This window comes from Pelophylax lessonae, assembly GCF_965119305.1.
Source record: "Pelophylax lessonae genome assembly, chromosome: 1".
In the NCBI taxonomy this organism is placed as follows: Eukaryota; Metazoa; Chordata; class Amphibia; order Anura; family Ranidae; genus Pelophylax; species Pelophylax lessonae.
The window spans coordinates 487,987,095-488,013,150 of NC_138768.1; the positions used below are offsets into that span (position 1 = coordinate 487,987,095).

At 44.4% G+C, this 26,056-nt stretch overlaps 1 protein-coding gene across 1 annotated transcript; it reads left to right on the forward strand.

Moving 5' to 3' along the window:
• The first annotated feature begins 13,714 nt into the window (after nt 1–13,714).
• Nucleotides 13,715–15,774, forward strand: LOC309561551 (rab GDP dissociation inhibitor alpha-like). Its single transcript, XM_082265523.1, has one exon. The coding sequence runs from the start codon at nt 13,765–13,767 to the stop codon at nt 15,106–15,108; it is 1,344 nt and encodes a 447-aa protein (XP_082121649.1). The 5' UTR covers nt 13,715–13,764; the 3' UTR covers nt 15,109–15,774.
• The last annotated feature ends 10,282 nt before the right edge of the window (nt 15,775–26,056 follow it).

Here is a 26,056-nt window from a genome sequence, read left to right on the forward strand (position 1 = left end):
ATATATATATATATATACACACACACACACTTTTTAAAAATAAATGTAAACAAACATTTAAGCAGTATTAAAACATTTTTAATTAAACAATTATCAATGTATACCATAGATCCCATTTAGAGCAGGGTCCCCATAGATCCCCCTTTAGAGCAGGGTCCTTATAGATCCCCTTTACAGCAAGGTCCCCCTATAGAGCAGGCCAGGGTCCCCATAGATCCCCCTTTAGAGCAGGGTCCCACATAGAACCTCCTTTAGAGAAGGGTCCCCATAGATCACCTTTTAGAGCAGGGTCCCCATAGATCCCCCTTTAGAGAATGGTCCCCATATAATCTATGGGGACATTTCTCTAAAGTGGGGAATCTATGAGGACCCTGCTCTAAAGGGGGATCTATGGGAACCCTGGCCTGCTCCAAAGGAGATTCTATGGGGACCCTGGTCTCCTCTAAAGGGGATCTATTGGGATCCTGCTCTAAAGGGGGGATCTATGGCATAGATCCCCTTTAGAGCAGGGTCCCTATAGATCCCCCTTTAGAGCAGGCCAGGGCAGGTCCCCCATATAGATCTCCCCCCTTACAGCAGGATAGGGTGAGGTGAGGTCCGGACCCTGGCCTGCTGTAGGGGGGGATCTATATGGGGGACCCCAGAGTGACCTCACCTCACCCTGGCCTGCTGTAAGGGGGGATCTATATGGGGGACCTCACCTCACCCTGGCCTGCTGTAAGGGGGGATCTATATGGGGGACCTCACCTCACCCTGGCCTACTGTAAGGGGGGATCCATATGAGGGATCATGTCCTTTAGAGCAGGGTCCCTATAGATCCCCCTTTAGAGCAGGCCAGGGCAGGTCCCCCATATAGATCCCCCCTTACAGCAGGCCAGGGTGAGGTCAGGTCAGGTCCCATCCCCCATTTAGATCTCCCCCCTTACAGCAGGCCAGGTTCCCCATAAAATAGATCCCCTCTCTGAGGATCCTCTATGAGTAGCGCTGCCGCTACATAATCATATGGCTCCATTTAAATACATTCTTCTGTGCCTACAGTCCACATATAGTATTCAGTGTTCTTCTTCTCACTGTCTCACACACTCAGTCAGTCAGTCAGTCTAGTCACTACTAGCACTGTCTACATACACAGCCAGCCCACTGAGCCCACTACTCCAGTCACAGTCCTGACTCTGAGTCCTGTCACTTGTGACTCCTACCTTTTTTTTCACCCGATCACAGCAGGCTAGGTCTTCTCCTCCAGGTCCTCCTAGGTTTTCCTCCTGCAGTGTCTGTCACTGGCTCTCTCCTCTCTGGGACACCTGCCGCCGCTGCCAGCTTCTTCTTGCTGCTGCCTGGGCTGGTCTGGCTCTCTCCCGCGCTCAGCGCTGTGCTGGGCGGCTGCTGCAGTGCACTGTCCCTCCCCCGGATAGTCCCTCGCTCTCCGCACGCCTGGCACCCCCCCTCCACAGTGGGCGGCGACCCGGCGGCTCGGATCGGATTTGCACAGCCAGCAAAACAGTGAGAGAGAGTGAGTGAGCCAGGCAGGGGCAGAGAGCTGCGAGTGCGAGCGCGCCCCCCCCCAGATGTTGTGCGGGGCCCCCCCTGCACCCCCCACGCTACGCCACTGGCTGCAGCTACCACACAATCCATCCATGATTCCTCCACAGGATTGATCCTTGATGCCCGAATTGTCTGTTCAAAATGTGAGTGTGTTTTTTGCTCTATACCTAATAAAGTACATAGTGTAACATACTACACCATGAGGATTTTTTCTTTCTCATTTTTATGACATCCGGGTTGTTACCTTTTTCTGTGAGAGGAAACACAATTTAAGATCATTAAGGCTGTAACCTGTTGGAGAAGAACCTTTCATCTGTGTATCCATTGGGGGTCATAAGAATTTCCTGTAAGGCGTGCTGAGATCCCTGTAAACTCTTATTGGTGTTTGGTGGGGGCTTTATTTCTTTAATTACCACCTGGTCTGCGGGAATTCCTCTTGGACTCCTTTTTTCTATATGGACTTTCATTACTAAGTGATTTATGGAATTACATATAGTTTGTATGGACTCACCTTTATCTTAAGCTTTTGCTGAGATTGAGATCACTGTGACAAGCGCTGTATACCTTGTTTTTATTTTCTTATAGTTGAGGTTTTACAACTGTTTTATACTAGCAGCTGATACTTTATCTTAGTAACTCTATCTATCAAGCGCAGTGTAATTTGTTTTTACTAAAATATTTTTTGCATATACTGTATATTGTAAGCTGGGGAACAGGTAGCCGGGGCAAAGCTCCCTGGGATGAGCTGTCTTTCAGGCACAGATACCAAATCCACTGAGGGAGTGACAAACAGTGCGGTGTTTATTGGTGCTATATACAAAATCTATAAAGAGGTGCTGTACAGTGCTTTAAGGAAAACAAGCAGGGATAATAATAATAAACAAAAGCCTAGCCGTGTCCCGGCGCTTACTACACACAATGCAGTCCCTAACTAACACAAACTGAGCAAGCCTAAAGCTTGTCATCTTCCAAAGACACACACTAGCAGTGTTACCAACCTTCTGCTCTCCTAGACAAACATTGTCTGTGTTCCCAGGCAGAGAGAGCACTGCTGTCTGTCTCAGGTGAGATTAAATTGGCCTGGTGAAGAGGGCAAAGATCCGAACTGGATCATGGCTCAGAGATCTCTAAAGGTGATGCCTGGGTGATGTATAAACCCCGAACAGGACTTTTCCTGGCTCTCTCTGGGACACTCTGCTACATATAAAAGCCCCAGGGTTGGAACACCTGTGGCCAAACAGGAGTGAACACGGGACAGGGCATCTACATGCCCCATCTCAACACCTGGCCTGTGTTTTACAGTGAAGGAGTAATCTTGTAGAGCCAAAAACCACCGGTTCACCCGTCTATTAGTCTCCTTCTTTTGGGCCATCCATTTCAGAGGAGCATGGTCAGTTATCAAATCAAACTGGCGCCCTAACAGATAGTACCTTAGTGCGTCCAAGGCCCACTTTATGGCTAAACATTCTTTTTCAATGACTGCATACTTTCTTTCGTGTTCATTAAGCTTTCTGCTCAGGTACGCCACAGGGTGTTCTTCCCCATTGTGTACCTGTGACAATACGGCCCCAATACCTACATCAGACGCATCCGTCTGAACCAAGAAATCCTTGGAGAAATCAGGGGAGTACAACACTGGCTGTGCACAAAGAGCCTTCTTTAAGACTTGGAAAGACTCCTCTGCTATTGGGGACCACTTCACCATTACTGATTCTTTCCCTTTCGTAAGGTCGATCAGTGGGGCAGCTAGAGTTGCAAAATTCGGGATAAACCTCCTATAGTACCCTGCAATTCCAAGAAAGGCTCTGACCTGCTTCTTGTTTGCAGGACGTGGCCATTCTTGGATGGCTTCTACTTTTTTTAACTGAGGTTTAATGACTCCACGACCAATAGTTTAGCCCAAAAACCTGGCTTCCTCTAAACCAATGGCACATTTTTTTGGGTTTGCTGTAAAACCTTCCTTGAAGAGGGAATCCAGAACAGCCTGTACACGGGGCAAGTGAGACTCCCAGTCAGTGCTATGTACCACTATATCGTCCAGATAAGCAGCTGCATACTGTCGGTGAGGTCTTAGGGTCCTGTCCATGGCCCTCTGAAATGTCGCAGGGGCATTTTGCAACCCAAAAGGCATTTTTTTATACTGAAATGAACCCTCAGGGGTAACAAACGCAGTCTTTTCTTTGGCGCTACCAGTCAGGGGTATTTGCCAATATCCTTTGGTCAAGTCTAAAGTAGTTAGATAGCGGGCTTTGCCAAGTCTGTCTATAAGTTCGTCCACTCTGGGCATTGGGTACGTGTCAAACTTTGTCACTGCATTGAGTTTTCTGAAATCGTTACAAAACCTCCAAGTACCATCCGGTTTAGGGACTAAACAATGGGGCTTGACCAGTCACTATTGGATTCCTCAATGACATCTAGCTCAAGCATCCTTTTTACTTCGTCACTAATGTCCTTTCTCCTAGCTTCGGGAATTCGGTATGGTTTTAGCTTGACACGGACCCCAGGTTCAGTAACAATATCATGCTGAACCGTGGAAGTCGTATCAGGTAACTCTGAAAACTTCTCTCTATTCCTTATCAGGAAATCTCTAGCTTCTTGTTTTTGGGAATAAGACAGGGTGTCTGGAATCGTGACCTCAGGGACCAGAGGGGACTCAGTACCCCTAGATGTTACAGGGACGGACCTCGCAGTTAAGGCCAGCCTATCCTTCCAGGGATTTAACAAATTTATATGGTAAACCTGCTCTGGCTTCCTTTTTCCTGGTTGATGCACTTTATAATTGACCTCCCCAACTCTTTCCAATACTTCAAAGGGACCCTGCCACTTAGCCAGGAACTTGCTCTCAACAGTGGGAACTAACACCAGGACCCTGTCACCAGGTGAGAAAACACGGAGTCTGGCTCCCCTGTTGTATATTCTCTGTTGCACTGCCTGGGCCTGCAGTAAGTGTTCCTTTACCATAGGCATAATCGCTGCAATCCTGTCCTGCATTTGAGCGATATGCTCAATGACACTTTTGTGGGGTGTCTGCTCCCCCTCCCAGGTTTCCTTGGCTATGTCTAAGAGTCCCCGAGGGTGTCTCCCATAAAGTAATTCGAACGGAGAGTATCCCGTAGATGACTGGGGTACTTCCCTGATGGCGAACATCAAGTACGGAATCAAGAAGTCCCAGTTTTTTCCATCCTTGTCCACAACCTTTTTTAACATACTCTTTAATGTTTTATTGAAGCGTTCTACAAAGCCATCAGTTTGAGGGTGGTATACAGAGGTTCGCAACTGGGTCACCTTAAATAACTTGCACAATTCTTTAGTTATTCGTGACATAAATGGGGTGCCCTGGTCCGTAAGGATCTCCTTAGGGACCCCAACGGGACTGAACACCATGAACAACTCTTTAGCAATGTTCTTAGCGGATGCCGTGCGTAAGGGAACTGCCTCGGGGTAACGGGTAGCATAATCCATGATTACAAGAATGTGTTGATGACCCCGGGCAGACTTGGGGAGGGGACCTACGAGGTCCATGGCGATCCTCTCAAAGGGCACTTCAATAATGGGTAAGGGCACTAAAGGACTTCGGAAGTGGGGTAGTGGGGCTGACATCTGACATACAGGACAAGATTGACAATAATTGTCAATATCTTTCTGTATCCCAGGCCAGTAAAACCTGCGTAACACCCTTTCAGTGGTTTTTTTCAACCCCTAAATGACCTCCTAGTAAGTGTCCATGAGCCAATTCCAGCACCACTCGTCTGTAAGGCTTAGGGACCACCAACTGTTCAACAATTTCATCGTTCTTTTTATATACACAATACAATAAATCCTCATTGCTGCTGAAAAAAGGAAAACAGGGCCTGTCCCCTGGTTCGCCAGGTACATCATTAACCATTACTACATTCTCCCAGGCCCTGGCAAGGGTAGGGTCTTTTCTCTGCTCGGTACCAAAGTTTTCCTTGTGTACATTAAGATCAGCAAACTCCAATGTACCCTCAGGGTCAGCAGAAGGTTGTCTACCTTGACTGACTGTGGGGACTTCCTCAGGCTCCTCCAGTTCTCCTGCCATAACAGAGAAAGGAAAATCCGGGGAACCTTGAGAGGGATCCCTTAAACCCACATTGTCGGTGATGGACAGGGATTCTGGCTCCGCCACTGAGTCAGTTACTGTGACCGAGTCGGGACGGTCCCACAGTTCCCAAAACTTAGGGAAGTCTCTACCAATGGTGGCCTCATGCACTAAGTGGGGCACAAGTCCGACCGGATGGGTCACCGTACCTAAATCAGTTTCAAAGCGAACAGTAGCTATAGAATACTCCCGAGTATCACCATGTGCACAGACCACAGCAACTTTTTTTGCATTTAAATTCACATTTTCAACCCTTTCTGCTTTAACCAAAGTCACCAGACTTCCCGAGTCCAGCAAGGCCGCAATAGGCTTATCATTAACAGTCATTTGGCATATGTGTTTTCCTACACCTGGCGCATCAGAGCATGAAACAGCAGCAAACATAGACTGCCTTCTAAGAGACATATCACACTGCATGGGTTCATCTGTCAATGGACAGTTTGCTGCAACATGTCCCCGTTCTTGGCAACGGAAACACCTGATGTTACCCCAGTTAGGTTTGTTAACAGGCAATGGCTTCCCTTGTTTTGGACGCCACACTTCAGCTCGGACACCAAAAGTCCTCCCCCCTGTCTCCTTGCCATGCTGACCACCCACTTCCCCTGAAACAGTCTTACCGGTTGCCTGGGGAGACCGCGGCTTTGGGTGGAAAGTCTGTTCAGCTGTAGGGGTGGTGACCAGGTTCTCTGCAGCATAGTACCTCTCAACGAGCTCCACCAGGTTGTTCGCCAACTTGGGGTCTCCTTGACTCACCCACTTCTGCAGAGGATTTGGCAATGACCTCAGGAAGCGGTCCATGACCACAATTTGTGGTCCAGGCAAGGACTCCGGCTGTAACCATTTTCACGCCAGGTGGATTAGGTCAAACATCTGTGATCTTGGGGGCCTCTCAGCTCGGAAGGACCAGCTGTTGACCCGCTGGGCTCGAACGGCCAAGTTGACACCGAGACGTGCCAGGATTTCCTGCTTGACTTTCTCATACTCTCCTGCATCCTCGGACTCCAAATCATAATAGGCCTTCTGCGATTCCCCAGTAAGTAAGGGAGAGATCAATCCTGCCCACTGGGTTTTGGGCCAGCCTTCCCTCTCAGCGGTTCTCTCAAACGTAACCAGAAAGGCCTCTGGGTCATCATCAGCAGTCATCTTGGACAGGAAGCGACCAACATGGATGGCTGAGGAGCGGTCTCTAACTGTTTCTGATTTCACAGCAGACTCCTGTGCAAGTGTCTGCACCACCTCAACCAGCACCTTTCTGTCTGCTTCTGCAGCACTTGCCAGTTTTTCAAACATCAACTGGGTTTGATTTTGTACAGCACTAATCTGTTGTTGAATCAAAGAGTTTGCTCGCTGTTGTGCAGCGTTCGCTTGCTGCATTTGTTCTTGTACAACACCAATCTTTTGTTGAAGCAAAGAGTTCGCTTGCTGTGTTTTTTCCTGTATAACACCAATCTGTTGTTGAAGCAAAGAGTTCGCTTGCTGCTGTGCAGCGTTTGCTCGTTGCTGTGCAGCGTTGGATTGCTGCTGTGCAGCGTTGGAGACCACCAACTGTTTGAGGATTTCCTCCATGTTTAGTCACTCCAGGTACTGGCCCTTTAAGTAGTAACTTACTACCAGTGCCCGCAGGCCTCCACCATATGTAAGCTGGGGAACAGGTAGCCGGGGCAAAGCTCCCTGGGATGAGCTGTCTTTCAGGCACAGATACCAAATCCACTGAGGGAGTGACAAACAATGCGGTGTTTATTGGTGCTATATACAAAATCTATAAAGAGGTGCTGTACAGTGCTTTAAGGAAAACAAGCAGGGATAATAATAATAAACAAAAGCCTAGCCGTGTCCCGGCGCTTACTACACACAATGCAGTCCCTAACTAGCACAAACTGAGAAAGCCTACAGCTTGTCAGCTTCCAAAGACACACACTAGCAGTGTTACCAACCTTCTGCTCTCCTAGACAAACGTTGTCTGTGTTCCCAGGCTGAGAGAGCACTGCTGTCTGTCTCAGGTGAGATTAAATTGGCCTGGTGAAGAGGACAAACATCCGAACTGGATCATGGCTCAGAGATCCCTAAAGGTATACGAGAGATGCCTGGGTGATGTATAAACCCCGAACAGGACTTTTTTTCTGGCTCTCTCTGGGACACTCTGCTACAATATATATATATATATTATATATATATATATATATATATATATATATATATATATATATATATATATATATATATATATACACACATATGCAAAAACCCATATATTATTGTTACTTTCTATATCTAACCAACCCAAAAATATATTAATTTCACACATATACAATGTTTCATTTTTGGGGAGAGGCCATATTAGTGTTGCTTTTCATATATATATATATATATATATATATATATATATATATATACACACACATAGGCAAATCAATGAATACAACATATATATATATACATATAATTATTTTTTGGGCATATATATATATATGTGTGTGTGTGTGTTTGTGTATATATATATATATATATATATATATATATACACACACATATATATATATATATATATATATATATATATATATGTATAGATAAATATATATATTTTGTGATTCATATATATATATATATATATATATATATATATATATATATATATATATATAGACATACATAGATATGTGAAAAAAAAAATATGTGCATTTCTCTCATTAGCGCCGGAATAGCGCCGTTTTACCGCGAATTTGCGGCAGTATTTGCCGCAAATTCACTATAACTCCCACTAACGTTTTCAAAAACGTTATTTTCAGCCTAATTTTTTGTATGGAGCATGCGCACATGGGCTATCTGCCAGAAATTGACTCTGGAGCTATTTTTGCATTTTACACTTTTATTAATATCTTTTTTTTCTACTTAACTTTTTGACACAGTTTAAAATCAGTTTAGCTCAAAATCATATAACACATCTTTCCCACACATTTGTTATTTTTTTCCTGCCATATTTTGTGATTTTGAAAAAATTAGTCCACCTTTTAGCTGGACTGTTTTTTTTACTTTCAAAATTTTTTATTTTGTTGTAATAAGAACAAGAACACAACAAATACAACAGCAAGCATAGCAGATATGAACTGGGTTACAAACTACAATTACATGTGAGAAGGGTTCTGAAAACATTCGGAATGCTTGAATTGCTCTAGCAACAGGACATCAAACCATAACATTTCCAAGAATTAGGATACTGGCTATGATCAGAGAAGGTGATCCAAAGAAAGGGGACATCCAGGATATATCAAGTCCAGACTAGACCCTGAGCAAAAAGAGTTAAAACTGGATAAGCCAAAAAACAAAAAAAAAGGGAGACTACAATACCCCATCTCCCCAACTCTTTCCAGATCCAGGAGAGGAGGGTGGAATTCATGTAGAAAACTCAGGCAAAAAACTTGTGAAGATTAAACGACCCAGTTCAGAATGAGAGGGATAGAGAGAAAAGAAGGAGAGTGGGTAAGAGCGGGGGAAAAGAAAAAGAAGGGGAGGGAGGAAGCAGCCGCGAACCGGAGAGGCACGCCCTGGATTGGTAGTTTAAGGCAGGCCCGGAACAAATGATATTCCCAAATAGGCTGCCCATGGTTCCCAGATCCTGTCAAACTTAGTAACTGTGTCCGTTAAGGTGGCTTCCATCTTTTCTTGTGACATGATCCACGTAATTTTATTTCTGATTTTTCTGATAGACACCGTTCGTTGCTTCCATGCTGCCGCAATTGTCATTTTGGTCCCCAGAAAAACAAAAAACAATAGTTGTTGCTTATGTTTGGGTATTTTAGGTACTCTGGCGTTTAGTAATGCAATGGCCGCTTTTCTAGGCATTCTGAGTCCAATGACTTTGGATATCATGTGGAATACTCTATTCCATGTGCCTCTCAGTTGTGGACAATCCCACCACACGTGGAGCATATTACCAGGACTCTGGCAGCCTCTGAAACATAGTGGAGAGGAAGAGGGAAACATTTTATGAAGTCTCGTAGGCACCAAGTACCAGCGAGTTGAGACTTTTATGTTTGCCTCAATCAGGGATATGTTTTTGATTCCTTTAAAAGAGTGAAAAAACATATTTCCCCATTCCTCTGCCTCCCATGACTCCGCCAGGTCCCTTTCCCATGCTTCCATGTAGGGTAGTTTAGATCCATCAGACATTAGAGCCATGTATATCAAGGAAATGCCACCCCTTTGTGCCTCCGAGTTTCCGCACCACGTCTCATATACCGTAAATGACATTGGGGGAACCATCCCTGCAGAAATTGATTGTAAAAAGTGAAGGATTTGGTGAAACCTGAAGGTTTCCGACTTACGCATCTTTAGCTTATCACAGCAATGTGTCAGGGAGTACGGGTCCCTAGAGGTAAAGAATTGCCCTATACGGTATAGACCCTTATCTAGCCACCATTGAAATGCTTTGATGTTCATACCCGGTGGGAATCTTGGGTTGTTGAAAATATGAGAGCACGGTTGAAGAGAGGAAATCAGGGCTGGTAGAGTTTTCAGGGAATCCCAGAGTGTAAAAGAAGCCGATAGCGTAGGATCTAGGATAGGCGGTCTTAATTTAGAAGGGACCCAAAGAAGGAAGTCCAATGTAAACGTCGGTACTGCCTGTCTCTCCATTTGAACCCAATCTGGTTTTTCAAACCGCGAGTATACTATTGAGAGTTGAGCTAGCCTCGCAGCCTGATAATAAGCCCAGAAATTCGGGACTCCCAGTCCCCCTTGTTTTCGTGGCCTAAATAGTACTTTGCGTTGCAGCCTATGGCCCGATTTACCCCAAATAAATTTCATTACTGTATTTTGAAATTTTTTCAGCTGATCCCTGAGTACAGGGATAGGCAAAGCTCTAAAAAGATTTAATAATCTCGGAAGCACATTCATCTTGATCGAGTTAATTCTGCCCAGCCAGGATAGATTATGAGCAGACCATTCCGCCAGTTCTCTCCCCAAGGATTGATAGATTGCTGTGTAATTCAATTTATGGAGTTGTTCTATTCTGGAAGATAAGTTTATGCCTAGATATTTAATATGAGATATGAGACTCACTCCACTTAAACTTGAAAGAAGATTGGAGGCTAAGGGCTTCCTGGGAATTGACGGAGACATTAAGAATGGAGGATTTAGCGAAATTCACCTGTAGTCCCGAGATTTTCGCAAATTTGTCTAGTAAGGAACAGATGTTTGGGAGGGTTGTCGTGGGGGATGTGACAAATAAAAGAAGATCGTCCGCAAATAGAGCACACTTGTGTTCAGATGGCCCGCAGAAGACTCCTTTGATGTTGGGATCCGCACGTATTGCCAATGCCAAAGTTTCTATAGCTATTGCAAAGATTAAAGGTGAGAGAGGACATCCCTGCCTCGTGCCTTTTGAGATAGGGAAAGGTTCCGAGTAAAACCCCTGATACCTAACTTTAGCTGTGGGTGTCGAATATAGGGAGTGCATAATACCCATGAATTTGCGTCCAAATCCCCATTTGGTTAGCAGTGCGAAAAGGTATGGCCATTCCACCGAATCAAACGCTTTTTGTAAGTCCACCAAAAGCAGCAGTCCTTCCTGGTGCCTCGACCCGTCCCACCCTGATTGAAGAACTGTGATAACATTCACAGCCCTTCTAATTTGGTCTGGACCTTGCCTGCCTGGCATAAATCCCACCTGGTCCTTATGGATGTATGTAGTTATAAAAGAGTATAACCTATTAGCTAGGATTTTAGTTAGTATTTTTAAGTCGTTATTTATCAGGGATATTGGTCTATAATTGTTTACCTCACCGGGGTCTTTGTTAGGCTTGGGGATTACTGAGATGAAGGCTGAATTACTGTCTTTATCCAGTGGGTTGCCTGAGTGTATATTGTTAAAATATCTGACCATGTGGGGGGTTAAGTACGTTTGAAAAGTTTTGTAATATAAATTAGAGAACCCGTCTGGGCCAGGTGCTGAGTTCACTTTAAGCGATTGGATCAGTTTGCCCCTAATGGTGGATTTATGAGCCGCCCACAGCACCTCCGAGGAGGTGTCCCCTGTATTGTTGAGAAGAAAGTATTCAGAGATAGCCTATCCAATTTCGGTTACCCTGCAAGGTTCGCTAAGCATAGCTTCATTAAGTCTCCAGTGGAAGGTGGCATTAGTGGGGTGGGGTCGGGAGATCGTAGTCACTACCATTGAGTGATCCGACCATACTGCGTCATTAATGGACGCGGAGTGGACAAACGGCAGCAAAGAAGAAGACATGAGAATGTGGTCGATGCGTGCGTACATCTGATGTGGGTGAGAGAAGTGAGTATAGTCTTTGGTTGTGGGATTGAATTCCCTCCAGCAATCTACCAATCCAGTTTGTTGAAGCAACTTGGCTATTTTCAGGCTGTACTTAGGGGGTCTAATGGACTGGGATCCCGGGGGTCTGGATTTATCCAGGCTAAAATCAAATTCTGTGTTGGAGTCTCCCCCAAAAAGTATATGGCCCTCCAAATGAGGGAGGAGCTTCTTAAACATATTCTGAAAAAATTTTAATTGATTATGATTTGGGGCATAGTAAGATACAAAAGAGTATAATTGGCCATCAATTGTACCTTTGACTAGCAGAAATCTACCTCCTTCGTCCGCTAATTCCAAAGAACATGTGAATCTGCAGGACTTGGCGAAAAGAACCGCTACCCCACGTGTTTTGGTTTCAGCGTTTGCTAGGTAAAAAGTGAGGAACTTAGCATGTAGAAATCTGGGTTTATATGTTTTCGGGAAATGAGTTTCCTGAAGCATGAGAACGTCAATTTTCCTATGGTGTAGTTCCTGAAATGCTTTCCTACGCTTCACTGGTGAATTGAGGCCTGAACGTTATGTGTAGCTATGCGGAGACGTGAAGCGGAAACCTTAGAAGAAGACATCATGGCTAAAAGAGAGAAGCCCATGGAACGATAAACCACTTACCCCACCTGTAGTATTCAAAGTACAGCCATTGCTGATTCGTGATGAAGTGGAACCTGACATAATGCGAGATGGAGCAGAGCCACTCCGGCACACAGCTGCAGGGAAACAGAGAAGAAGAGAGATCAGAAAAGGAAAAAGAGAGAAGAGTCGCAGACCAACGTCCAAAAAGGACTCTCGGTAACGGATTGTGGTCTGCATCAATCCGAACCAACAAGTAGACAATGTCCCGTCCCCCTGATGTGGGTGACGGGGTCTGTCACACAGGCAGGATCAAAATATCGAGGTCCCCGGTGACAGGTGGAGGCAATCCTAAGGTCAGATGTGATCTCAGATACAATTTGGGCGAGACCTGTATCCAGAAGGAGCGACATCTTAGTGATAATGTCATCTGGATTTGAATTGTCAGGCTTAGTGGTGTTCTGTAGGCCAGGGCTATGCAGATTCGTTCCAGGAGAGTCACAGGCCAGGGACAGTGAGCAATCCGCCGCCATCCGTCCCAACAGGGACTCAGTGGATGCTGTCGATGGGGTGAGAAGCAGATTAGTACTCACTGTGCCCCTCGGAGTGAAGTGTTGCGTGCCGCTCGTAGCGGGGATGGCCTGAGAGAGATCGCCCTCCTCCATCTCTGTTGTGTGAGGCGCCGGATCCGCCATCTTGGATCGAGCGATCTCCGGCGATGCAGCCTGATATTCCAGTCTGAGGTCCCTCCTGACCCGACTGTGGGACATGTATCGGGTCCCGAGACGGTAAGGGGTCGAGCTGTCGTCTCTGGGCGCAGAAAAAGTGGCTATCACCGCCTCAGGGCGGGGAGCAATGTCGGGGTGGCACGGAGCTCCGGGCTTAAGCGGCCATCTTGGAGAGCTCCGCGCATGCGCCTCCCATAGTGGAGCTTTTAAGGTTGCCTCAAGTGCTGCTGTATTGGGTGGACGGGTGGGGGAGCCCCCTGTTTACATGTTCCCCGCCATGTGCAACTGTTGCAAATCCAGAGAGGGGCTAGCGGGTGATCAGTAGCAGCCAGCAGAAATCTAAAATGGGGGTGCTGGATAGGGTGGAAATTGTGCTGCCTGTTGAGAGTCTCTGTCCCCTTCTGCAGTCAAGATGGCGGACGGCATTAGATCCGAGCTGTGCTAGAGGCAGAGGAGCTCTCCCCGGGCACCGACTCAGGATGGATGAAGAGTACGATGTCATTGTGCTGGGCACCGGCCTGACAGAATGTATCCTGTCTGGTATTATGTCTGTCAATGGAAAGAAGGTCCTTCACATGGACCGAAACCCCTACTATGGCAGAGAGAGCTCTTCTATCACCCCTCTGGAGGAGCTTTATAAAAGGTTTGAGATCTCCGATGGGCCCTCTGAGAGCATGGGAAGAGGACGTGACTGGAACGTGGACCTGATCCCCAAGTTTCTCATGGCTAATGGCCAGCTGGTAAAGATGCTTTTATACACTGAAGTTACTCGTTATTTGGACTTCAAAGTGGTGGAAGGGAGTTTTGTCTACAAAGGAGGGAAGAACTACAAGGTGCCATCCACCGAGACTGAGGCTCTGGCATCCAACCTCATGGGCATGTTTGAGAAGCGACGCTTCCGCAAGTTCTTGGTTTTTGTGGCCAACTTTGATGAGAATGACTCAAAAACATTCGAAGGATTGGATCCCAAGAGCACAACCATGAGAGACGTCTACAAGAAATTAGAATTAGGCCAGGACGTCATAGACTTTACAGGACATGCTCTGGCCCTTTATCGAACTGATGACTATCTGAATCAGCCTTGCCTTGAAACTATAAATCGTATCAAACTATACAGTGAGTCTTTGGCGAGATATGGAAAGAGCCCCTACCTGTACCCTTTGTATGGACTTGGTGAACTGCCACAAGGGTTTGCTAGGATGAGCGTAATCTATGGTGGAACATACATGTTAAACAAGAGTGTAGATGAGATTGTAATGGAGAAAGGAAAGGTGGTGGGAGTAAAGTCAGAGGGAGAGGTGGCACGTTGCAAGCAACTGATTTGCGACCCCAGCTACATTTCTGACCGAGTACGCAAGGCTGGTCAGATAATACGCGTCATCTGCATCTTGAGTCATCCCATCAAAAACACCAACGATGCCAACTCTTGCCAAATCATCATTCCACAGAACCAGGTCAACAGGAAATCAGACATCTATGTGTGTATGATCTCGTATGCACACAATGTGGCCGCACAAGGAAAGTATATTGCTATCGTCAGCACCACGGTGGAGACACAGGAGCCCGAGAAAGAGATTGAGCCAGCACTAGAGCTGCTGGAGCCTATAGACCAAAAGTTTGTTGCAATCAGTGACCTGTATGAACCTACTGAAGATGGAACAGAAAGTCAGGTGTTCTGTTCACGTTCCTATGATGCCACCACACATTTTGAGACCACATGCAATGACATCAAGGACATCTACAAGAGAATGACTGGAACAGACTTTGACTTCGAGAACATGAAACGCAAGCAGAATGACGTTTACGGGGAGGGCGAACAGTGAATTGGGCATTTGGTTGGGGTAGGGTGGGATAGCAATGAGTTGAAAAAGAAAAACAACTACATTTTTTTTTTCCCGGAAAAGAGGGTTGGTCTGAAATTTTAGAACGAGCATGTGGGGGGAATCATGGTATGTGATGAAGCTGGGAAGGGAGATTGCCTAGTACCAGTAAGCAAAGAAACATAGCTAAATCTTCTATTCTCCATTTTGTCCTCATGATTCCAGTTTAACTTTTTAAGCCTTGGGCTAACACTGTGGTGGAGCTTTAACCTCCTGGTTCCTCTGGGGTTCAGTTCTCAAAATGTTATCTCAGCTGTACAAGCAGCCATACACTTGGTTTTACATTTTTAGCACACTTAGCCCAGGTTGTCCCTCATCTCACAACCGAGTGTGAACATATATGTATAAAGTGCTTACTGATTCTTGTTACTTAACCTTGCCCTACTTACTTTGACATAATTATGGTCAAAGTAGCTTACAGATGTGTCTTCTGATAATTGGCAAAGGCTTATCTTAACAAATAGATCAGCTAGATATTACAATTTTTTATGTTAGTCTCCCACTACGCCTCATACCATGTCACTCAACATTCCAGCATTGTGACAGGATTCTAGTATCCTAAGTCATTGATTCCCTACTTTTATATACTTTTATGGTCCAAAAGCAAAATTAAGCCTTGCTGTTCTTGAGGACCGTTGTACGTTTACATAACTTTTCTAGTTTCCATAATAAGATATTTCCACCGAATGTAGAGGTCCTATATCCTGTTGATTTTGTTTACATGGCTTGTCTTCTTGTGAAGATCTTTCCAACAAAAAATAGACTTTAAGTGTTTTCCAGTCAGTCAATGAGGCTTGTGTTTCATGTTGGCTTTATTGGCTTCCATGCCAAATGTCTTCAAGTCATAATTATGTCCCTAGCTATTTGGCCAACAGTTATCATGCGACATGGTCGTTTTAAAGTTGGCAGTTGGCCCCATACCACATGAAGATATGTATCCAGTTGGCTTTACAGATAATCAATTGCCCATTGATTGCATACTGAGTCAACTTCTATTTCTTGTCATATAGAATACTTATACCCACTTATTTCTTCTTAGCCAGGTATTTCCACATCATACCGGGTCTTAGTAGAAAATGGCTAGGGCCAGACTAGAGGCCTAGAATGTGGAATTACATTTCATGTTGAGTGCCTTCAGCAGAAACCTTTTAACACGTTAATTTAAAGAATTATGTTTAGTAGAGATCCACAAAAGAAAGGTTCATCTTCTAGAGTCATTCCAACTACCTGGGGTATCTTCGGTAACGACATGTGTTTTCATGTAAAAACCCAATTTTCAATATTTCAACAGACTACCAAGCTACGTTTTTGCCTACAAAGTCCAGGAACTTGGGCACACCTTTCCATATCAAGGTCTTACAACTGATCCAAAGTGTTAATTGATTACATCAAGTGTACAACTCATATCATCATTACCATAGCTGAGTTGGCTTCCATCCCCAGTGTTTTCTCTAACAAGTGGCTTAAAAAGTTACATTAACATTATTATCTTCCTAACCTAATTTATTTAACTTATTAGCAAACAGGTCTTAAAGCCATGAGTTTCAAAAACAGTATGTTCATTTTATGAGGGAATACACTAAAAGAGAAAAGAACAATTCACATCCTAGTTTGCTGGTAACTAGGAGTAGTGGCTGAAGTACAGACGCTATAAAATATTTTATTTAACTAAAAATGTCTTAGAACATTACGCCAAAAGAAAAAAAAAAAGATAGAACACTGAACAGCCTAGACTTTATCACTGAAGACAAGGGACCAATTTCATCACTCATGTGCTTGATTCCTACTAAACCAATAGACTATATTTATTTGATGGTTGAATGGCCTCCGCGGCTTTGGCAACAAGAACACTTTAAGGGTAGGCCAAGCAACCATATTGAAGTCTTCTGTACTTCAGTCACCACTGTGCTTACAATAAACAACACTACAGGCTACATTATAACTATGTTAAGCTCCACTTAGTTCCTTGTGTTTTTATTTCAAGTGTATTTCCTTTTATAAAAAAATAAGGGCAGCGTAGAGTATTGATCCGTTTTATCAACAAGTCACCATGTAGTAGATTCAGTCCAGTAAGACCAGATCCAGTTTGTCAGTTAATATACTTAACTGTAAGAGATCCTTTTATACACATACTTAGTATATGCAGTAAATCTTATGGTGGTCACTATGTACAGTTAATTTGGTGTCTCCTAAAGGTCAGTGATGAAATATCCCTCTGGTGCCATACAGTTTGTCTTCTGTGTTGGTGACAGTGGTTTATGGAACGTGCCTCTCGCAGTGCTGTTTGTATGGCTGGGTTTCTGGACTTAGGATAAAGTACCACCTGGAATACTTTAAATGTATTCCTATGTAGTCTGTTAAATTGAACCCACATTTTGCTGTTATGGTAAATGCCAAATAAGGAATTGTTCATAAAATGTTCACAAAAAATACATTGAACATTTCAAACAAAGAGAGGTTATATTATAAAAAACAAAGTGTGGTACTTGAAACATGGTGTAGAAACCCTTCCATCAATAATGTTATTAGTGACCCATAAGGAATTTATTTTCTGTTCATGTTCTTCACCATGTAATCTTTCTGAAATTCACCTTATTAGGTGGTTACTGGCAATTGTGAATCCCCTCTTCTTTGCTGGTCACCACTGAAAATAGATCGTCATCCAACATTGTGGTGACTTCTAATTTTAGATCTTGTCACCGGCGAATACAGATCTTTTCTTTTCTTGGTGGTTATCCACAGAATGTTAATGATTATGGTGATCACCAAAGAACTGCACCTTTCTCTAGTGGTGGTGACCATCCAAACATTCCTTGTCTTTGGTTGTCTTAAATTTGAAGATGATCTCTTCTCTTGTAGTAGTCCTTCTATACCTTGTAGTGGACACCATGAAGTTTGGACCTTGTCTCTTTGGGTGGTCACTGTACATACTATGGATCGCTCTCGTGTTGTGGGTTTATTCCAAATACAGCCTAGTCAACTTTGCTGTCTATATAATTTCTTTTTTGAAATGTTGATTGTCTTTTTTTCTCTCAAAATATTTATCAGCTACTTTGCATTGTCTGCCCCCTATAATGGAAAGGGACCTGGGGGTACTGGTAGACAACAGGCTTGGAAGTGGCATGCAATGCCAAGCCGCTGCAAGCAAAGCCAACAGAATACTGGGTTGTATAAAAAAGGGGATTCACTCCAGAAATAAAGAGATTATTCTTCCACTCTACAAGACTCTGGTCCGGCCACATCTGGAGTATGCTGTCCAGTTCTGGGCACCGGTCCTCAGGAAGGATGTGCTGGAACTGGAGAAAGTCCAGAGAAGGGCAACAAAAATAATTAGGGGAATGGAGGACATCGGCTATGAGGAAAGACTACAAGCACTGAACTTGTTCTCTCTGGAGAAGAGACGCTTGAGGGGGGATATGATATCAATGTACAAATACTGTACTGGCGACCCTAGCATAAGGAACAAACTATTTAGAGTAAGGGAATACAATAAGACACGTGGCCACTCACTAAAACTAGAGGAAAGGCGGTTTAACCTTAAAGTGCGTAAGGGGTTCTTCACTGTAAGAGCGGTAAGGATGTGGAATTCTCTTCCGCAAGCAGTCGTATCAGCGGGGAGCATTGATAGTTTCAAAAAACTATTGGATGGACACCTTAAAGACCACAACATACAGGGGTATACAATGTACGGTTAAAAGCAAACACACACACATAGGTTGAACTGGATGGACTTGTGTCTTTTTTCAGCCTCACTAACTATGTAACTATAAAAAAAAACTTCTTACTAGTAGATATGATTAATTTACTGTGTTTGACAAAACAATATCAAGTAAAAATGTTGTGGAAACTCTGTGTCTTGTTTTAGGTTTTACCAATTTATAAAACTTCACACACATTTGAACATGTTTGACTTTGTGTAGGAATAAAAGTTTAGTAAAATGATTCTAAAGCCATTAAATAAAAAAAAAAAAAAAAAAAAAAGATGGCGGACGTAACTGCTGTGGTAAGCTAGTGGGGTTGTCAGAGGCCTTTCTATGGGGAGCAGGAGAGGATGATTGATTAAGGGGGCACCCAGGAGGAGGAAGAAGGAAGGAGGACCCAGATGGGGTTGGGTCTTACCGGATCTCGGCGCTCGCGATCGGGGCCCTATCTAGGAAAGGCCCCGGCTTCAGTACCTGTGTAGGCCTCAAAAAACCGGACCTACAAACGGAGTCCTTCCTTCAAAATACTGCTTCATATCGATCCTGGTGGTCTAGCTGGATCCCCCAGAGGTGTTTACAGCCACTATTGAGGGGAGATGGAGGAGGATTGCAGCGGATTAAAAGCAGCGGTCACGGAGCTCTCCCTTGGCCCGCACGGCCTCCGGTCACCAGAATTTCTAGCCGATCAGGTCCCCAGGGGGTGGGGTAGCTGGTGATGGGGGTAGAATATCCACTAGAGGGGGGATGGGAATCTGATGCTGCCGGATACCGCTATAGGAAAGTCCGCGGCTTTTCGTGCGAGTAGGCCCCGGCTGGATGTCCGTGCTCAGCGGCTCTTTCTCTTTCAATTTTAAGCTGGTTGGGACCCCAGGGGATAGGGTAGCAGGTATTTGTGGCAGATGTTCTCTAACAGAGGGGATACAGAGAGGATTGCAGTGGATTCTTAAAATAGATCGGCGGAGCTCTTCTCCTAGGCGTCCGCCACGGTCCGCTTCCGGCCACGCCCCCTCCAGCTGGACTGTTTTTAAGTCCATTCCTGACGTTATTTGATCTTAATGAATTTGACACTGCTCATAACGTTTCTGATGGTGTTATAGTGAATTGCATTTGCACCTAAAAATAGTCAAAATGGAGGTAAAATAGAACAAAATCAGCGTTTGAGGTACAATGAATTAGACCCTGAGTTCTACCAAGTTTGTCAAATGCTAATCACTGGGCCAAAACTTGTCAATGCCATACGCCCAACGTAGGGCTCAAACCCTTGACCCTAATATTGAGAGTCTCATGCTCTACCGACTAAGCTAGCCAGACCATTACTTTTGCGCTTTCATGGCCTCTTACAACCAACTGACTCCAAACACTTTTTGCTAGCTGTCGGCCCAATTTGCTTTGCCAAACGCAATGCGCTTCTAAATACTTTTTTTGTGCTTACTTGCTGTCAGGGCAGTACATCACCATACAAGGGTGGGGGGTACTGCGCTTCTGGGTTAATTGTGCGTGAACTGTGCTCAATATGAAATGCCTGTCACTATAAATAGGGTGAACTAAAACATGTATAGGCGGTTTACACAAATAGGTACTATATAAATTAAGTGAAAAATAGTCTGTACTTCAGATCCATATAAACAAATAATATTAAAGTGCTAAAATACTGACAAAGCAATCTGGAAAAAATAAATATAAGAGAATATAAAAAACACCGCTTATAGTGCTGACAAATGCAATAAGTGACAGGTAAAGTGCTTAGGTGTATACACTGATGTGTAAAATAAAATATAAACAAATTAGAGTGTCCTCTGTGCTCCACAGTAATGTAACAATATAGGTGAAAGACAGTCCAAAAAATTATATAAGTGTTCAAGTGGGGGGATTCCGCAGGTGATACTCCTTCACCTAACACCGTGCTTAAGGTGGTGGGGTGCTTCTCCTAAACCCCTCTAAGTGTGCTAGCCGCTCACCTCAAGGTCTAAAGATAAAGGCCTTAAATATTATCCAGGGGGGCTCCTCTCCAATCCTGCTCCGTGTCCCACTGGGGCCTGATGTCTGGGCTGCTGCAGGTGGGCTGGCTCCCTAATCCCTCTCCAGGTTCCCAGCGGTCCCAATGGATCTCAAAAAAGAGGCTCGAAATAGTGCAAGTATGTCATGGAAATAAGGTGCTTTTATTTAAATAAAGTTTAAAAACTCACATTTGTTGAGCGAGTAAAGCGCATATAATAGTATCGGAGTGGGATCGCAGTCCTCACTTCCGCGTGTGTGCGTCACTTCAAACGTTTGCCTTCACTTGCGCGCACGGGTCTGTATAAACCGACTTAATCCAATTAAACATAGTGTCCCCTAGGCCAATATACCGTAGTACCAGAAACATAAACCGCCAATTCACGCGGTCGAATGCTTTCTCAGCATCCGTACTGAGAAAGACACTCGGAATGTCTCTGGCACTTGCTGCTTGTATCAAATTAAGTACTTTGACCGTATTATCCCTGGCCTCCCTCTTAGGGACAAAGCCCACCTGGTCAAGGTGGACCAAAGATGATAAATGTCCACTCAACCGAGATGCCAAGATCTTGGTGAAAAACTTAAGATCTAAGTTGAGGAGGGAGATTGGTCTATAACTACCACAGGCCGAGGGATCCTTCCCTTCCTTGAAGAGAAGGGTAATATGCGCCCGAAGCGTATCGATCTAAAAATGGAGAGTCCTCTCCTACTGAATTGAAAAGCTGTATTAAATGAGGACTTAAGATGGGGAACAATGTCTTATAGTAAGCCAACGTGAAACCATCAGGTCCCGGAGCTTTCCCTGGCTTCGTGGTAGCAATAGCCTGCTCCACTTCTTTGAGAGTAATTGGTTTCTCTAATATCTCCACGGCCTCTCTTGTAAGACTAGGCATCTGGGAAGAAGCAGTATACTCCACCATCTTGGATTCTGGCAAATCAGGTAATTTAAGATTATATAATGATGCATAGAAATCCCCGAAAATTTGGACAATCTGTTTGGGTAAAGTACATTTGCGTCCCGAAGAGGACATAACATCAGTGCTGTATATTGGCCTAGGCCAACAAGGCCCAGGCCTAGGGCAGCACTTTGTAGGGGGGGGGGGCAGCAAAAAATTTGGACTTGTGTTTGCTGCCACTGATTATTTCACTTATTTGTATTAGGACTATGGACTTTCTATTTATTATACAAATAAGTTACATAATCCTAGGACTACAATCAGTGGCAGCAAACACAAGTTCAAATATCTTAAAAGAACTGATGGGGCTGCACTGATATGGCAGCACTGATATGCTGCACTGATGGTCGCTAATATGCTGCACTGATGGGCACTAATATGCTGCTCTGATGGCCACTAATGAGTTGCCAATGGTGGGTACTGATAACCTGCACTGATGGGCACTAATGAGGCTGCATTGATGGGCATGAGGCAGCACTGATAAGCTTTACTGATGGGGCTGAACTGATATGGTGCCCTGATGGGCACTAATAGGCTGCACTGATGGCCACTAATGAGGCGGCACTGATATGATGCAATGATAGGCTGTACTGGTGGCCACTAATGAGGCGGCACTGATATGATGCAATGATAGGCTGTACTGGTGGTCACTGATGAGGCTGTACTGATATGCTGCACTGATGAGGTTGCACTGATGGGCACTGAAAAGGCGGCACTGATGGGCTCTGATAGACTGTGGTTAGTGGTTTACAAATGACAGGGCAGGTCATAAACAGGAAGGAGTGTGGCCTTTACAGGAAGGGGTGGGTCATATTTCAATTAGGGGGTGCACAAGTTTAGTCAGGCCTAGGGCAGCACAAACCCTAAATACACCACTGCATAACATGTGGTATATAGTTAGACCCCTGAAGGTCTCTCACTGCCCTAGCAAGTGTTTTCCCACACTTATCTCCGGACTCAAAAAAAACTCGCCGCCATCGCTGGAGAGAGGCCTTCACTTTAGATAACTGCAAGTCTAAAATAGACTTGCGAGTAATATGCAATTCCTCCATTATCTCAGGCGTAGGGGCATGTTTATGTCTAGCTTCCAGTCTATGCAGATTATCCAACAGGGATAATAGTTGAACTGATCGTTCACGTTTTAATCTTGCACCATGCTTAATAAAGACACCCCGTATCACCGCCTTATGAGCTTCCCAGAGAACCCCTGGATTGCAATCCGGGAGGTTGTTCAGCTCAAAATAGTACCTAAGTTCCCTCTTAACCTCTGCCAAGACACAAGAATCCTGCAGCAAGCTTTCATTGAGTTTCCAAAACATAGATCTGGAAGCTTGTACCTCCGAAAGTCTATAAGTTAGCAAAACTGGGGCATGGTCCGACCAGGTAATAGAACTAATTGATGATGTACGGACTGCATGTAGCTGTGCGTGGGGGAGCAAGAAGAGATCGATCCTAGAATAGGACCCATGAGGGGGGGAAAAAAACGTATAGTCCCTCTCACCTGAATGTTGTAGCCACCAAACATCAATAAGTTGAGCCCGATAAAGTGCTTGAGCGATTCGTTTATTAACTCTGAAGGGGACCGATGAGGATCCTGTAGAGGAGTCAACAGACGGCACCAATGGGACATTGCACTAATTGGCCCTCCGAAAAATCCAAAAGGGCCTCCAATACCCTTGAAATGAACGTATCCTGGCCTATATTTGGTGCGTAGATCGATGCCAGGGTAACCAACACCTCTCCGATTGTGCCCTTAACAAATACGTATCGCCCCTCTGGGTCTATAAGGGTCTCACGGAGTGTCCACGGTAGACGGCTAGATATCAGGATGGAGACCCCTCTAGACTTAGAATCAGCAAAGGTCGAGTGATAAGCATATGGAAAATATCTGTTCCGCAGAATAGGCAGTCTATCAGTCCGAAAGTGGGTTTCTTGTATAAATGCTATATGAGTGCCCAAACGATGCAGGTCATACAGCAAAAGACAGCGTTTTTCTGGTATGTTTAGGCCTCTTGTATTTAAAGAAACCAACTGTAGGTCATCCATAGTGTGGGGAAAAAACAAAAATAGACAAATAGACACAACAAGCAAAAAAAAACAAAAAAAAGAAAAAAAACAGAGAAACCCCGGATCAAAATCCGTTAAAAAGAAATAGAAAAAAACAACCAAATGGTTGAAAAACGAACGTTGTCAACCCTACCCGGGTAATACTCAATGGGAGTATGGAAGGAGAGAAAAAAAGGAACCCAACCCCGCACGGGGAGGCCCCTCCCGCCACCTTCTCCCAAAAAAAAAAAAAAAGGGGGGGAAGAAAGGGAAGAACCCCGCACCCAGCAACAACAACTAAATATCATAATTAAATATCCTAAACCAGTCAGCATAATATAAATGATGCAACAAGGAAAAGGAACATGGGAGAAAAAAAAATATATGCATATACACATATATATATATATATATATATATATATATATATATATATATATATATATATATATATATATATATATATATATATATATATATATATATATATATACATACACACATATACACATACACATACACATACACATACATATACATATATACACATTCACATACATACATGTCCCAATATATTCCCAGTAACACCACCCCAGTCACCCCAGTGCCCCAATATCACATCAGATTACACTCGATCCCACACTCCATACTAAACTCTATACTATACCCCACACCCTACAACCACCATGGGCCATCTGTTATTCCCAATCCACGACTTCAATATCAACCTCAGGAGAGCTAGTTCCCCTCATAGCATTCCCCCAAGTAAGCTACTTAGACGGGACCCCAAAAGAAAAAAATAAAGGAGGAAAAAAAAAATAGAGTATTGTATAGCAGTGTATAGAACCGAGTGCAATCTGAGGCATCCAAGCCTGCAAAATAGGCCCCTACAACAAAACAACAGAACAGCAGATATACTGTATCATCCCCAAAAAAAAAAAAAATCTCCCTAATCTCTCTAATGTCCCCCTTTTATCCACTGTTTTAGAGAAAAAAAAAAAAAAAAAAAAGATCGTGAGAAGAAAGCTATATCAGCAGTTCATTGCTCTCTCTAATGAGAGGGGTTGATACCATCAGGTCAATTTCAGATGGTTGGTCCCCAAAAAATAAAAAAAACCCACCAAAATATTCCCTCCATCCACCTGATGGTGGTGGTCTAATATTCAGCATCGTCCCCTTTTTCACTCTTTCAGGGAGAAAAAAAAAAAAAGAAAAAAAAAAGAAGTATTAAACCTATGTGCAGTCACGTATCTTAGGATAAAAAAAGTCTTCTAGAAACAAAGTCAGGAGAGAACAGAGCAGGATAATCCAAGTTCAACTCAGCATATTAACGGCTAACATTAACAACAAAAACCATATAATCATAGGGGAACATAGTGGCGACATGGGTGGAGCCATCCCCGAGTTAAAAAGGGGTTAAAGGGGGGTAAGGGGGGTAAGTAACCTGGTAAGTGACCTGGCTGCACTCTTTCAAACCACCGATGTCACCTCCGAACATGGAGTACATGAATCGCTCCTTGGTCTGTGACTTTGCCGATACTTGCCACCATTAGGTTCTGGGTGGACCCGACCAGCCATTGACCCGGGGACGAAGGTAAACCAGTCCTGTACTGGAATGGCGTTGACTTTCAAAAAAGCAAACAGACCTGGTAAATCCCCTGGTGTCCATAGCGTATATCTCTGACGACCTCTCCTGACCGTAAGTGATAACGGGTACCCCCATTTGTAAGTACAGCCTCCCTGCCGAGCCAGATCTAGGATGGGACGGAGTAACGAGCGCCTCTGAAGGGTAGCCTTGGAGATATCTGGTAGGATTTTCACCGCTGAGCCTAGGTATTCTACTGTCCCAGCCTCCCATGCCCTGCAAAGGATCTTCTCCTTCAATGAATAATGATGTGGGCAGCAGAGCACATCCCTGGGCTTTATTGGGTCGGATGACTTGGGTCCCCAAGCCCTGTGTATGCGATCAAACTCTGGTTTCTCTGGCATTTCTAAGCCGGGCAGCGTGCTCCAGATCTTCAGTTACTGCTGACTCCGGCACACCCCGCAAGCGCAAGTTATTGCGGCAGCTCCGGTCTTCTATTGATTCAAACTGCAATCGCAGAGAAGCAATGTCTTCCAGCTGAGATGACCGAGAGTTTTCCAGAGTTTCCAAAGTTTGGACACGCTCCTCTAAAGTCGATAGAGTAGTTT

Coding starts and splice junctions, on each gene's coding strand:
- LOC309561551 (XM_082265523.1), top strand. CDS start 13,765: ATGGATGAAGAGTACGATGTCATTGTGCTGGGCACCGGCCTGACAGAA.